The sequence below is a fragment of the Quercus suber genome, unplaced genomic scaffold, assembly GCF_002906115.3.
Source record: "Quercus suber isolate HL8 unplaced genomic scaffold, Cork oak 2.0 scaffold_225, whole genome shotgun sequence".
In the NCBI taxonomy this organism is placed as follows: Eukaryota; Viridiplantae; Streptophyta; class Magnoliopsida; order Fagales; family Fagaceae; genus Quercus; species Quercus suber.
Window position 1 is genome coordinate 555,335 of NW_027069683.1, and position 16,797 is coordinate 572,131.

The 16,797-nt window shown below is 33.2% G+C and overlaps 1 protein-coding gene across 1 annotated transcript; it reads left to right on the forward strand.

Moving 5' to 3' along the window:
* The first annotated feature begins 419 nt into the window (after window positions 1-419).
* LOC136070314 (uncharacterized) lies at window positions 420-2,868 on the forward strand. Its single transcript, XM_065780117.1, has 2 exons — window positions 420-571; window positions 2,222-2,868. Exons 1-2 carry the CDS (start codon window positions 458-460, stop codon window positions 2,603-2,605), a joined length of 498 nt encoding a protein of 165 aa, XP_065636189.1. The 5' UTR covers window positions 420-457; the 3' UTR covers window positions 2,606-2,868.
* The last annotated feature ends 13,929 nt before the right edge of the window (window positions 2,869-16,797 follow it).

Consider the following 16,797-nt stretch of genomic DNA (forward strand, 5'->3'; position numbering starts at 1 on the left):
GACAATGTTGCAGAGATTGCTAGGCATTTTTGACAAGGAGGTTCTTGAAGCCCAGAAAATGCTGCAGCTTGCTGCTGCACAGCGGATGAATACAGAGGTCCGAAGGCAACTTTCTGATGTTTGAGAGGATCTACAGGGATGCATTTGAGCTTCTGAGTTTGAAGGAGCTGGTGGTGTTCTTCTTCCCCACCCCCTTTTTTTTATCCATTTTGATTTGTAAGTTAAATTGCACCTAGTGGGTCTTGAATCCACAACCCAACCCTTCACCTTGCTCTTATAAGGGGAGGAGGTGTCATTTGAGCTAGAGTTCATTGGCAGCAGGAGGGTGCCTTTTTTATTTCTTTGGGGTTTTTTTTTTTTTTTTTTTTTTTGTGTGTGTGTGTACTTTTATTTTTGCTGATGTCTTCTCTCAATTTCTGATAATTAATTTTCAATTTTTTTACAGGACAGAGAGATCATGCGCGTTCTTGTTTATTGCTGTTTACAGGAGGAGAAAACATTTAATAAGTATTACACTGTTCTGGCTTCGAAGTTGTGTAGGCATGACAAAAACCACAAGTTCACTTTACAGGTATGTACCTTTGCCCCAGTATACTTCCTGTATACTTGGGTGACTCGTTTTTTATGATTTATATAATTTTACTACTTATCAAAAAAAGGGTATATACCTTTCTCTTGATTGTAGGATGTCTCTAGAATAAAATTTAAGGGAAAGCATGACAAAAACTTGTGATTTAAATTTTGACAAATAATTTATTGTTTAAATTCATAGGATATATACCTTAGGTATTCATTCAGCATGTTACAGTTATATCAGCTTTGTGAAATTTGCATGGTCCATTTATTGGACCCCTTTGCCTAATTTGTAGGCTGTTGTGTTACAGTTCTTGTGTCTCCTGCACATTAACATAGTTTTTCAATTCAATCATTTTATATGATGAATCCAATTTCTTGCACCCATCTGCGGTTTCATAAGAGCCTTTCCCTGGTTATGTTATCAACCTTGCTGGTGTGAGTTTGAGAGTCACCACTTTGTTTGCACTGGAGATTGATGGCCTTTGTGTGTCACAACTCACAAATTATAAACTAGCTTCTGTGTAGGTGTAGAAGATGTTGGCGTAGTGTAGAATTTTCGGGGTTGGGGTTGTAGCATATGCAAGTTATTTTGGGTTCTTAGAATCTTAGAAGCAAGTGATTTGAATTTTTTAAAGACATAGAATGCCTGCATTATTTTTGACTAATAGTTCTATTGGATTGGCCTCGGGATGAAGTCTATACTCATTTGTCAGATAAGCTGTTAAAATTTTCTAATGGTAATAGATAATAAAATTTATCAGCTTGATTTACCATTATTTAGCATGGGCTTATGTGGTTATTTTTCATATTGAACCTGAGCTGATGTGATTTTGACCCTTTGACTGTTTTCCTAGCTTATATAATTCTAATCTAGTTTTTCCTTTGTTGATGTGATTTGTTAGATAATCCACAATTATGAATTTTTTTTCCTGCAATATAATGCAGCTTTTAGCTCAAAAACTTTTTGGATGAATGTTTAGTGCATCTAGATACTCTTGGCGTATTTCTCCACTTGAATCAGATTGAGGGAGTTATAAAATTATTTTAATACACCTTCAATTAGATTCTATGAATTGAAAGAGAAGAAAATACATGGCAATACAAAATCATTAGAAAAATCAATGTACTGTTATATTTGATGGTACCTTATTTCTTCCTTTTAATTTGTATTACTCATGTTAAATTACCGATTGTCTCAAAAGTTTGAGTTATTGGGATATGGTAAATTTAATCATTTAACCATATACTTCTAACAACTCAAAACACCATCAAATATATTGTATCACTCACCACTAAGTAAAAAATCATTAACCATGCCATTCAATTGGCTACTTCTGAATGCCAAATTATGCTCTATAAGAAGCCGAAAAAGGTTTTTTTTTTTTTTTTTTTTTAATATTTTATGGATGCTATTTTGATTATAACTTCAATTTTTTCTGAGGTACAAGGTTGCATTCTCATCACTTACATGCCATGAACTTTGTTTCATTATAAACTCTTTCAAAAGTGGCATCATTTTTTCTTTTTTCTTTTTTGGGTGGGGGTGTTAATTTTGTTTCTCTATTATTTTGAAAGTGCCTTCTGAGTCTTGTCTTTTATGCTATTACTTTTAATTTTTAATCTTTGAATTGCTATAATTTCTCAGTTTTGTATTTGGGATCACTTCAAAGAGCTCGAGTCAATGCCGCTTATTAGGTCAATGCACCTTGCAAAATTTGTAGCTGAGATGGTTGCCTCTTTCACTCTCTCCCTTGCAGTTTTGAAGACCATAGAACTAGGTAACATGAAGCAGCTCACCCCAAAAAGGATTATGCATTTCAGGATGCTATTCGAGGCCCTTTTTGAGTATCCTGATAAGCTTATATGGAACATTTTCACACGTGTGGCCATCACCCCAGAGCTTGAAAGTCTTAGACATGGCATTGAGTTTTTCATCAAGCAGTATGTTCTGAAATCCAATAAAGCCATCACTGAAAAATTTAAGGTTGTAAAGAAAGCCCTTAATAATGCTGAAGGAGTCCTCTTGTGAGTCCATTCTCAGTATACCAAATTTTGTTAGCCTAACTATTTTACAAAGCGAATTGCCAAACTTTATGTTGGAAGGCCCTTACATCTAATTTATCCGATGAGTTGAATTATTTAGATTAATAAGATGTTACATGCCTCTTATCTATGTCCTTTTATCATTTAAAATTGTATTTTTGTTATTAAGAGTTGAGTAAATGGTTAAAGTTGGGATAAACTGTTAATCTTTTGTACTAGCAGTAGATAAAGATTGGGTTCCTTTTGATTTTTTTTTTTTTTTTTTTTAGAATCACCTTTTGAATTTGAATGTTAAGTTATGTTTTTCTTATAAAGCTATCTATGTATATTGCTTGATAATAAATAATAAAATAGGCTGAAAAATATTCTTATTAAAAAATGTTTTGCTTTGGAGGATTGGATTATCTTGAAAAGGCCCATTTGATCAAACTCGAAGGTTGTATTTTCATCACAAAAGTAACCAACAAAAACAAAAATTTGTGCCCGTAACAATTCGTATCAAAGACACGTTCTGGACAACTCATATGTTGAGCTGGTAGAAATGTAGAATGCTAGAAGCTAGGCTTGGTGATTTCGATTTATGGCAACAAGGCATGCTCAAGGAGATGTGAGAGGCGTACTTCTCTGTATTGAATTGGATACTCACCTTGATCAACTTGTGGGAGTGTAGGTTGTGATCAAGTTGAAGATTCAGGCGACCAAAAAGAATCAAGTTGCAGTTAGCCAAATTGTGATCAAGCAAATTTGTACAATCTAAAGAGAATCATGACATCTTAATGACCAAATTGGTAAAAAAACGAGTTGTTCATTCAACAAACTTGTGTGATTATTAAAAATTGCAAAGTTATTAATTCCGTTTTAGTGTTTGTTCGGTTAAGTCTTCATTACATAAAGTCATACCATATCAAATTATTAATTTGAAATCAAATAATGTCCATTTTTAATCTCATCACGATATGACATAACAAGTTATATATATATATATATATATATAAATATTCTTAATAAACAAGATATTCTTATTTTTTAAACAATTCATTTTTTTTTATACCTAATTTCACCCTAAACTATTTTTTTTAAAAAAAACAACTCTTTATAAAGTCTGTGGATGAAAACTGATCTTTATTTTTATATTTTATATTTTATAGTTTAGGGACAAAAATGAAATTAATGCGAACTTTAGGGATGAAAATAATATTTTAGCTTAGAAGTGTAAACTTCTTTTAACATTCTTGCTTAAAGATAGTATAATTCAGCTTAAATTTTTTTACCGTATTTTATAAATATATATATATATATATTTTAAAAGCTAAAATAGTGTTTCGTTCCTAAAAGTTTTGCATGGATTTCATTTTTGGACCATAAATTTTAAAAAGTTCATTTTCATCCTAAAACTATAAATTGAACATGTTGTGCTTTTGTCTTTTAACTTTAACAAATATTTTTTTCATCCCTGAACTATTAAAAATACTTCATTTTTTTGTCCTTATTTTCATCCTTAAACAATTGGGAAAAGGTTCTTTAAAAATTTTAGGAACGAAAATGAACTTTTTAAAAATTTGAAACAAAAAATTAATTCTTGTAAACTTTAAAGACAAACAATATTTTAGGGGAAAAAAAGTATATTTTGGAATAAGAGCGCTAATTACTATTTTGGTTTCTAATGTTTGCTCTATGTTGCAATTTTACTTAGAAAGTAATTCAAGAGAAACAAATAAATACATCTATGAATTAACAATTTTATCATAACTTCATAAGCATATGTAATAAAGATCAACTGCAAGATGTAAGAAATTAAGTTTGAAGCTATATTTTTTCAACCTTCATATGTATTTTTAGTCACGTAACTCTTTTTAATGAGAACGTGACTTATTTTAATGAGTTAGAAAAAATTGCTTCGAACAAGTTTTTTTAATAGGAAATAATGAACTTTCATTGAAATAACTTAAAAGAAATCGCATCATTTGAGAGAACATATTCTATAAAACATGGACTTTCCTCAATCCAAGTCTTTGAGCATGTTTTGCTAATAAGTAACCCGGTTGGTTACCGTTCCTTCTTGTATGTGAGACTTAAAAACTACGAAAATCATGAGAAAGGGAAGAAATACCAAAAACAATCGAAGCTATAGAAGATGGAGGAGGAGATATTCATATTCCAACCACTACATTTGAAACTACCAGATAATCACCCTCCATGATAATCTCCAAAGCCCTAAGCGGTTGTGACAAATAGCAGCAATTACCAATCCATGACAACCACAAACGATTAACCCCAATTCCAGCTGATTGTTAGGTGGAGAAAACAACACCATCAATGTTTACTTTGTAAGAGGTGGAATCCAACCATGACTAGCCATGGGTTTTACTGGACTAGAGCCTTCATTTTGCATTTGAAAATCATAGATGTTGTGCACATCACTACACAATTGTAACCTTAATTTTTGCAGTTCCACCATGTCTTTTTTTGTTCTTGATGATGTGCTGAAATCGTCAGTAAGTTGTAGGCCCCAAGTCACACCAATGAATACCTATGAAGTGAAACACACAAGGACCAAATAGAAGGCACCGATGTGGTACCAGCCAAGAACCCTCTGAAAGTCAAGTTAGCGAATGAGAAATCTCTAAGAACTCTATAGTGAGAGAGTTAGAGGTTTTCTGCATACCAGAGGAAAGATGAGGTTTGGTGCTTATATGGTGGCGAGTAGTGAATCAAGATCCCTCGGAAATAGGGATCTTCCCTTGTAGGTGAGATTTGATATTAGGGTTTCCATGATTCTAGGGTGTCTTCCCATATAAGGAGGATATGTGAGTGTGATAAGGTCTTTGTGCGTGATGTGCAAGATATTTCCATACATGAATATTTATGAGGACTAAGCAAGGCTACATGGGACCCATCAACTTCTCCACCCTGTCGATCTTATGGTCACCTGTCAGCTCTAAGTTTTCCCATCAATTGAGGGAGATGTACCTACTGGCTTCCGTGGTCGCATCGTCATCTACCTAAAGCACCATCGTCTAGATGGAGGTATGTTACTTCTATCCTAGTCTTTCTAGGACCTCCATCACCTACTTACGAAACTGATGATCTCGTAGAGCTCGTCTGCTCTCCTGGTCTTCTATTTGCACATCAATTTTTCTTATGTCAAAAATACCCTTATCAGTTCTAATTAGTCCAAGCAAAGTTTTTCACTATGTTAGGAATTTGTAGACTCCAAAGTTTCTTGAGTTGAGGTCTTCGTTGTTAGAGGAGCTACTGCCAGACACATCTCTAAAATCCATGGCTAACTTATAGGCGCACTTCTGACTGAAAAAAAAAATATATCATTTACAATTGAGTTCCATATCAAAGAATCATCAGGAAGCAAATAGCTAAAAGGAAAACCCAATATAGTATTAGTAAAAAAAATTTCCCGAACTAAATCAACTTTCCAAACACCCAAATTGCTGTCAATTTAATCACTAACCAAAGCTTGAGATCACCAAGTGTGTTCTGAGGCGAAGTTAACTTAAACGTTGTTGGGGTTGGAAGCCATTTGGCTGACTATATCCAGATTTTATTACCATTCTCTACTCTCCGTCTTACTATATGCTTTGTTGTCATAATCATCCTCCATGTGTAGGATGGCCTTCTCCCAAGAGTTAGAATCCACAAAATTACAATCTATAAAATTTTTGGCTTAAGAACATGATAGGCAAGGGAATTAGGATTAGATTGGACTACTGGAGTTTCCATCCTTGCTTCGTTAATAAAGCCTAATTAAATTCCTTCAAGAGTTTAAAACCCATTCCACCTTGAGAATTTGAGATTTCAGAATGCCAATTTTTCCTATTAGAGCACTGGCATTTGGGGATGTAAAAAAAAAAAAAACAATTTTACATCTTCAAAATCTACTTTATCTATAAAAAAAAAAAAAAAAAAAAAAGGTAGATACCTTTCTCTTGATTGTAGGATGTCTCTAGAATAAAATTTAAGGGAAAGCATGACAAAAACTTGTGGTTTAAATTTTGACAAATAATTTATTGTTTAAATTCATAGGATATATACCTTAGGTATTCATTCAGCATGTTACAGTTATATCAGCTTTGTGAAATTTGCATAGTCCATTTATTGGACCCCTTTGCCTAATTTGTAGGCTGTTGTGTTACAGTTCTTGTGTCTCCTGCTCATTAACATAGTTTTTCAATTCAATCATTTTATATGATGAATCCAATTTCTTGCACCCATCTGCAGTTTCATAAGAGCCTTTCCCTGGTTATGTTATCAACCTTGCTGGTGTGAGTTTGAGAGTCACCACTTTGTTTGCACTGGAGATTGATGGCCTTTGTGTGTCACAACTCACAAATTATAAACTAGCTTCTGTGTAGGTGTAGAAGATGTTGGCGTAGTGTAGAATTTTCGGGGTTGGGGTTGTAGCATATGCAAGTTATTTTGGGTTCTTAGAATCTTAGAAGAAAGTGATTTGAATTTTTTAAAGACATAGAATGCCTGCATTATTTTTGACTAATAGTTCTATAGGATTGGCCTCGGGATGAAGTCTATACTCATTTGTCAGATAAGCTGTTAAAATTTTCTAATGGAAATAGATAATAAAATTTATCAGCTTGATTTACCATTATTTAGCATGGGCTTATGTGGTTATTTTTCGTATTGAACCTGAGCTGATGTGATTTTGACCCTTTGACTGTTTTCCTAGCTTATATAATTCTAATCTAGTTTTTCCTTTGTTGATGTGATTTGTTAGATAATCCACAATTATGAATTTTTTTTCCTGCAATATAATGCAGCTTTTAGCTCAAAAACTTTTTGGATGAATGTTTAGCGCATCTAGATACTCTTGGCCTATTTCTCCACTTGAATCAGATTGAGGGAGTTATAAAAATTATTTTAATACACCTTCAATTAGATTCTATGAATTGAAAGAGAAGAAAATACATGGCAATACAAAATCATTAGAAAAATCAATGTACTGTTATATTTGATGGTACCTTATTTCTTCCTTTTTAATTTGTATTACTCATGTTAAATTACCGATTGTCTCAAAAGTTTGAACTATTAGGATATGATAAATTTAATCATTTAACCACATACTTCTAACAACTCAAAACACCATCAAATATATTGTATCACTCACCACTGAGTAAAAAATCATTAACCATGCAATTCAATTGGCTACTTCTGAATGCCAAATTATGCCCTATAAGAAGCCGAAAAAGTTTTTATATATATATATATATATATTTTATGGATGCTATTTTGATTATAACTTCAATTTTTTCTGAGGAACAAGGTTGCATTCTCATCACTTACATGCCATGAACTTTGTTTCATTATAAACTCTTTCAAAAGTGGCATCATTTTTTTATTTTTTTTTTTTTTTTTTTTTTTTTGGGGTGGGGGTGTTGATTTCGTTTCTCTATTATTTTGAAAGTGCCTTCTGAGTCTTGTCTTTTATGCTATTACTTTTAATTTTTAATCTTTGAATTGCTATAATTTCTCAGTTTTGTATTTGGGATCACTTCAAAGAGCTCGAGTCAATGCCGCTTATTAGGTCAATGCACCTTGCAAAATTTGTAGCTGAGATGGTTGCCTCTTTCACTCTCTCTCTTGCAGTTTTGAAGACTATAGAACTAGGTAACATGAAGCAGCTCACCCCAAAAAGGATTATGCATTTCAGGATGCTATTCGAGGCCCTTTTTGAGTATCCTGATAAGCTTATATGGAACATTTTCACACGTGTGGCCATCACCCCAGAGCTTGAAAGTCTTAGACATGGCATTGAGTTTTTTATCAAGCAGTATGTTCTGAAATCCAATAAAGCCATCACTGAAAAATTTAAGGTTGTAAAGAAAGCCCTTAATAATGCTGAAGGAGTCCTCTTGTGAGTCCATTCTCAGTATACCAAATTTTGTTAGCCTAACTATTTTACAAAGCGAATTGCCAAACTTTATGTTGGAAGGCCCTTACATCTAATTTATACAATGAGTTGAATTATTTAGATTATTAAGATGTTACATGCCTCTTAATTATGTTCTTTAATCATTTAAAATTGTATTTTTGTTATTAAGAGTTGAGTAAATGGTTAAAGTTGGGATAAACTGTTAATCTTTTGTACTAGCAGTAGATAAAGATTGGGTTCCTTTTGAATATATATATATTTTTTTCTTTGGGAATCACCTTTTGAATTTGAATGTTAAGTTATGCTTTTCTTATAAAGCTATCTATGTATATTGCTTGATAATAAATAATAAAATAGGCTGAAAAATATTCTTATTAAAAAAAGTTTTGCTTTGGAGGATTGGATTATCTTGAAAAGGCCCATTTGATCAAACTTGAAGGTCGTATTTTCATCACAAAAGTAACCACCAACAACAAAAATTTGTGCCCGTAACAATTGGTATCAAAGGCATGTTCTGGACAACTCATATGTTGAGCTGGTAGAATGCTAGAAGCTAGGCTTGGTGATTTTGATTTATGGCAACAAGGTATGCTCAAGGAGATGTGAGAGACGTACTTCTCTGTATTGAATTGGATACTCACCTTGATCAACTTGTGGGAGTGTAGGTTGTGATCAAGTTGAAGATTCAGGCGACCAAAAAGAATCAAGTTGCAGTTAGCCAAATTGTGATCAAGCAAATTTGTACAATCTAATGAGAATCATGACATCTTAATGACCAAATTGGTAAAAAAACGAGTTGTTCATTCAACAAACTTGTGTGATTATTAAAAATTGCAAAGTTATTAATTCCGTTTTAGTGTTTGTAAAGTCATACCATACCAAATTATTAATTTGAAATCAAATAATGTCCATTTTTAATCTCATCACGATATGACATAACAAGTTATATATATATATATTAAAAAAATATTCTTAATAAACAAGATATTCTTATTTTTTAAACAATTCAATTTTTTTTTATACCTATGACATAACAAGTTATATATATATATATTAAAAAAATATTCTTAATAAACAAGATATTCTTATTTTTTAAACAATTCAATTTTTTTTTATACCTAATTTCACCCTAAACTATTTTTTTAAAAAAAAACAACTCTTTATAAAGTCTGTGGATGAAAACTGATCTTTATTTTTATATTTTATATTTTATAGTTTAGGGACAAAAATGAAATTAATGCGAACTTTAGGGATGAAAATAATATTTTAGCTTAGAAGTGTAAACTTCTTTTAACATTCTTGCTTAAAGATAGTATAATTCAGCTTAAATTTTTTTACCGTATTTTATAAATATATATATATATATATATATATTTTTTTTAAAGCTAAAATAGTGTTTCGTTCCTAAAAGTTTTGCATGAATTTCATTTTTGGACCATAAATTTAAAAAAGTTCATTTTCATCCTAAAACTATAAATTGAACATGTTGTGCTTTTGTCTTTTAACTTTAACAAATATTTTTTTCATTCCTGAACTATTAAAAATACTTCATTTTTTTGTCCTTATTTTCATCCTTAAACAATTGGGAAAAGGTTCTTTAAAAATTTTAGGAACGAAAATGAACTTTTTAAAAATTTGAAACAAAAAATTAATTCTTGTAAACTTTAAAGACAAACAATATTTTAGGGGAAAAAAAGTACATTTTGGTATAAGAGCATTAATTACTATTTTGGTCTCTAATGTTTACTCTATGTTGCAATTTTACTTAGAAAGTAATTCAAGAGAAACAAATAAATACATCTATGAATTAACAATTTTATCATAACTTCATAAGCATATGTAATAAAGATCAACTGCAAGATGTAAGAAATTAAGTATGAAGCTATATTTTTTCAACCTTCACATGTATTTTTAGTCACTTAACTCTTTTTAATGAGAACGTGACTTATTTTAATGAGTTAGAAAAAATTGTTCCGAACAAGTTTTCTTAATAGGAAATAATGAACTTTCATTGAAATAACTTAAAAGAAATCGCATCATTTGAGAGAACATATTCGATAAAACATGGACTCTCCTAAATCCAGGTCTTTGAGCATGTTTTGCTAATAAGTAACCTAGTTGGTTACCGTTCCTTCTTGTATGTGAGACTTAAAAACTACGAAAATCATGAGAAAGGGAAGAAATACCAAAAACAATTGAAGCTATAGAAGATGGAGGAGGAGATATTCATATTCCAACCACTACATTTGAAACTACCAGATAATCACCCTCCATGATAATCTCCAAAGCCCCAAGCGGTTGTGACAAATAGCAGCAATTACCAATCCATGACAACCACAAACGATTAACCCCAATTCCAGCTGATTGTTAAGTGGAGAAAACAACACCATCAATGTTTACTTTGTAAGAGGTGGAATCCAACCATGACTAGCCATGGGTTTTGCTGGACTAGAGCCTTCATTTTGCATTTGAAAATCACAGATGTTGTGCACATCACTACACAATTGTAACCTCAATTTTTGCAGTACCACCATGTCTTTTTTTGTTCTCGATGATGTGCTGAAATTGTGAGTAAGTTGTAGGCCCCAAGTCACACCAATGAATACCTATGAAGTGAAAACACAGGGACCAAATAGAAAGGCACCGATGTGGTACTGGCTAAGAACCCTCCGAAAGTCAAGTTAGTGAATGAGAAATCTTTAAGAACTCTATAGTGAGAGAGTTAGAGATTTTCTGCGTACCAGAGGAAAGATGAGGTTTGGTGCATATATAGTGGCAAGTAGTGAATCAAGATCCCTCAGAAATAGGGATCTTCCCTTGTAGGTGAGATTTGATATTAGGGTTTCCATGATTCTAGGGTCTCTTCCCATATAGGGAGGATACGTGAGTGTGATAAGATCTTTGTGCGTGATGTGCAAGATATTTCCATACATGAATATTTGTGAGGACCAAGCAAGGCTACATGGGACCCATCAACTTCTCCACCTCGTCGATCTTATGGTCACCTGTTAGCTCCAAGTTTTCCCATCAGTTGAGGGAGATGTACCTGTTGGCTTCCGTGGTGGCATCGTCGTCTACTGAAAGCACCATCGGCTAGATGGAGGTATGTTACTTCTATCCTAGTCTTTCTGGGACCTCCATCACCTACTTACGAAACTGACGGTCTCGTAGAGCTCGTCTGCTCTCCTGGTCTTCTGTTTGCCCATCAATTTTTCTGATGTCAAAAATACCCTTATCAGTTCTAATTAGTCTAAGCAAAGTTTTTCACTATGTTAGGAATTTGTAGACTCCAAAGTTTCTTGAGTTGAGGTCTTCATTGTTAGAGGAGCTACTGCCAGACACATCTCTAAAATCCATGGCTAACTTATAGGCGCACTTCTGACTGAAAAAAATATATCATTTACAATTGAGTTCCATATCAAAGAATCATCAAGAAGCAAATAGCTAAGAGGAAAACCCAATATAGTATCAGTAAAAAAAATTTCCCGAACTTAATCAACTTTCCAAACACCCAAATTGCTGTCAATTTAATCACTAACCAAAGCTTGAGATCACCAAGTGTGTTCTGAGGCGAAGTTAACTTAAACATTGTTGGGGTTGGAAGCCATTTGGCTAACCATATCTAGATTTTATTACCATTCTCTACTCTCCGTCTTACAATATGCTTTGTTGTCATAATCATCCTCCATGTGTAGGATGGCCTTCTCCCAAGAGTTAGAATCCACAAAATTACAATCTATAAAAATTTTGGCTTAAGAACATGATAGGCAAGGGAATTAGGATTAGATTGGACTACTGGAGTTTCCATTCTTGCTTCGTTAATAAAGCCTAATTAAATTCCTTCAAGAGTTTAAAACCCATTCCACCTTGAGAATTTGAGATTTCAGAATGCCAGTTTTTCGTATTAGAGCACTGGCATTTGGGGATGTAAAAAAAAAAAAAAAATCAATTTTACATCTTCAAAATCTACTTTATCTATTTAACCATCCCATTTTATTTAACTTATCCAACATCTCAATTTCTATTTTTACATATAACTTATTAAAAATAAGACGTAAATGCACTTTTAGTCCCTACATTTTGACCTTTTTCCATTTTAGTCCCTACATTTTATTTTTTCCACTTTTGGTCCCTAAACCAATTAACGCGTTCCATTTTAGTTCTTTTCGTCAGCCAACCGACAGAAATAGCTGAGGTGGCAGCTGGAGGTATTAAAATATTATAAAAATGCCACGTCACCTATGACACATCAGCATATAAATTTAAAAAATTAATTTATTAATTTTAACAAAATTAAAAAACATAAAAACAAATTTTAAACAAGAACATGAACCCAGATGAACACAAGAACATGAACCTATGAACACAACCCCAGAATTTTCTCTCTCCATTTTAATCTCCTCTCTCTAATTTTCTCTCTCTTCCTTCCTCCCCAGTCTCTCTCTCTCCATCGTGAACAAACCCAAACCCCAACCATAGCAAGATCAACCACATGAAAATGGCCACCTTGCCATCACCGCGCCACCAGCCAACAACCGCCACCACAACCAAACTCACCACAAACAACAACCACCAAGAGGAAAAGAAACACAAAAAATTGCCAAAAACCACAACCAACAACCACAATCACAAGACACGGCCACCATAAAAACCACCAAGAGAAAAAAAAAATCGAAGAAACCCACCACGAGGAAACACAAAGACACCAAAATTAGAAACCCATACAGCCGATCAGAAACCCACATCGCCGATTAGAAACCCAGGCCATCGATTAGCACACAACTCGCTGATTTCTGCCTAAATCACGCCAATCTCGCCACAAAAAATACCCATAAAAACGCCATCATCGCCGTGAGAGAGGGACTGATCTTGCCACGACCTCACCGATCTCCACCACCACAGCTCGTGTCTTTGAGTTTTGTCGCGGCGAAGGAGAGCTGTGCTGGTGGTTTTTTGGGGTTTCACAAGCCGCTTGGGTTCGTGAGGTGTGTGAAGTGTGATAGTGAAGAGGGGGATTTGGCTTGGGAGGGTGAGATGGTGGACGTTATTGCCAAGAAAGGTGGTTGGCTCTTGCTGGGTTGGGATTTGAGCGAAGAAGAAGATGAGGTGGAACAAAGGAAAGTTCAAGAAAATGTTACTGCTTGGGTTTCTGGGTTAAAGCTTTTCTCCTTGGGTCTTCTGCCATAGGTCTTCAGTTATGAGATGGATCGGCCATGAGAGGAGAGAGAGCTTGGGTATGAGCCATGAGAGAAGAGAGAGTTTGAGATGGAAGAAAGAGTTAGAGATGAGAGAATAGTGTGTGGCCGGTTTGATCTGGTTCATGTTCTTGTTTAAATTTTGTTTTTATGTTTTTTAATTTTGTTATAATTAATAAATTAATTTTTTAAATTTATATGCTGATGTGTCATAGGTGACATGGCATTTTTATAATATTTTAATACCTCCGGCTGCCACCTCAGCTATTTCCGTCGGTTGACTGACGGAAAGGACTAAAATGGAACGCATTAATTGGTTTAGGGACTAAAAGTGGAAAAAATAAAATGTAAGGACTAAAATGAAAAAACGTCAAAATGTAGGAACTAAAAGTGCATTTACGCCTAAAAATAATATAAATTACACCATCAAATAATATAAAAAACTGATTATCAAAAGAAAGAGAGAGTGTGAAAGGAAGAGAGAGAGAGTGTGTGAGAGATTAAAATATATATTTTTTCTTTACAACCCCATGAACAGTAAGAGCATTAGCATTGGGGGATATAAACACCCTCCGATTGCTATTTTACAACCCAATTCCTTAAAAGCATGCAATATCCCAATTGCTATACTTAAAATATTATAGCAACACAGTAAGGTTGAATATATACAACCTACTATAGCCGGTTTCTAAAAACTAGATATAATATTTTACTTTCTATAGTAATTTTCTCTCTCCTCCTTTAATAAAAAATATTCACTCTCCCCCTCTTTCTCTCTCTTTTCTCCTTTCTCTGCCTCTTGTTTATATTAGATTATTATTTGATGGGAGTAGTTTATATTATTTTAATTAGTTGTATGTAAAAATAAAAACTAAGATGTTAGGTGAATTGTAAAATGAGATGATAAATAAATAAAGTGGTGTTTGAGAATGTAAAATATTTATTTATTTATTTATTTTTGCATCTTTGGATGCTAATGCTCAAGTTGTATAAAAATACAAACTTACTGTTCATGGTTGCTAAAATTTTTAGCAACCCACACCCAAATAAAGCTCAATTTGAGCAGGTGGGTTGCTAAAATAGCAACTAGAGAGTTTTTACACCCCACAATGCTAATACTCTAACTAGTCCATGTCACATTCCTCTCTGACCCCACCAAAAATTCTTCACCATACTACTTAAGTCATCAAAAATAGAGTCTGGAATTTTGAAACAACCTATTATGTATGTTGGATCGCTTAAACAAGTTTGGAGTGAAGTTTGGATTTTTTTGCAATTTAACATCAAAATGCTAACAATTTCGTTAGTTAACATGGTTTCCAAACTATTTAAGAAATTAACATCTCAAGTCTCTTAGACTCGAGTTCCATGAGATGGCAAAGTTGAAGTGGAAAAAAATCCACATGGAATTCGAGTCTTAGAGACTCGAGTTCCTCAAGAGAAAAACCCATGACCATTCTTCTTTTCTTTCTTTTCTCCTTCTTTCTTTCTTCTTCAGTTCACATAGTTTATTCTTTTTTCTTTATTTCTTTCTTCTCTTTGCCTTTGTTATTCCTCTCTTCTCTCTTCTTCAATTCTTTTGCTTAAACTGATTTTGACCATCAATGATAAGATCGATCACTTTTTTTTTTCTCACCATTCGTTCGTGCCTCTCTCTCTCTTTGTTCGTAATTTTGGGTAGCTGATCTAGTGGTGGTTATGGTTGTGGATGTGGGACATAAGCCATATTTGATCAGAGCCATGGTTGGTTTGGGTATTGTGAATTTTTTGTGGGTTTGAGTTTTCGTTTTGTGAATTTTCAGTAGGTTTGAGTATTGTGAATTTTATGAGTTTGAGTTGTTCATGGTGATAGAGGTGTGTTTTCAATTTCGGTTTGCTGTGTGGATGTTTGATTTTGTTGTTGGGTTTTTGTGGTTGGAAGTGGGAGAGAAGAAGATAATCAATTGGGTTTTTTGGATTTCCTCTTCTTTTGTGGAACTCAAGTTTTCAAGACTCGAGTTCCACGTAGATTTTTTTCCACCTTAACTTTGCCACCTTATGGAACTCGAGTCTGATAAACTCAAGATGTTAGCTGCCTAAATAGTTTGAAAACCATGCTAACTAATGAATATGTTAACATTTTTTTGGTGTTAAATTGTAAAAAAAAATCCACCAAGTTTTGTCCAAAACAATCCACCAAATTTCACAATTTCAGTTAGACTAAAATTCATTTTAATTTTTTAACTTTATTTTTGTTTAATTGAGTCATCTAAGTTTCAAATTTATTCAATTTAGGCATTTTGTTTAATTTTTAAAAAGAAAAAAAAATTGCCTTTATGTATGCAATTAACTAATAAAAACGATTTTTTGAAAATAAATTTCACATAAATATTTTTATTAATTTTATAAAAAATTTTCATGTGAGAAAATTAATAAAAACCTGAATTTAATATTAATTTACTTGAAGATATTGAATGCAATCTAACCTTGTACCTGAATTTAATATTAGAGGATGCAAGCTAACCAAAACATTGAATAGAAACCTGTAGTTGGTAGTTAGTTCCTCTTGTGTTCAACCAAATATTGGAACGAAATTGGTAAATAACCATAAAATCTCAACTATATAGTTAGTTGTCAATAGTTTCAAACTATATATTTTTTCTAGCATTTTGAGTTTAAGAAACTCGATTTAGGGGCTATAAATCGAGTATTTAAGGGTCGATTTTTATATTTTGATCGGGTCTGAGTTGACACTTTTTTCATGTGGCATCTATGTGGAAATCGAGTATTTGAGACTCGATTTCTAAGTCAATATTTATATCAGACCAGCTCCACCGAAAAAAAAAAAGAAATCAGAGCCAGAAAGGAAAAAAAAAAAAAAACCGAATAAGAAGGAAAGAAGCCGAAACCAGAAGAGGCCGGCGCGAGCCCCAGGTCGCCCCGCGACCCAGATCTTCTGTTTCTGGGGTTTTTTTTTTTTTTTTTTTCTCTGATGAACACATGCATTTGAGCTTGATCTTTTTCTGGGTTGTTTCTCTGTGATCTGATTGTATTTCGGCGACCCAGGTCTTCTGTTTCTGGGTTTTTTTTTTCTTTGATGAACAC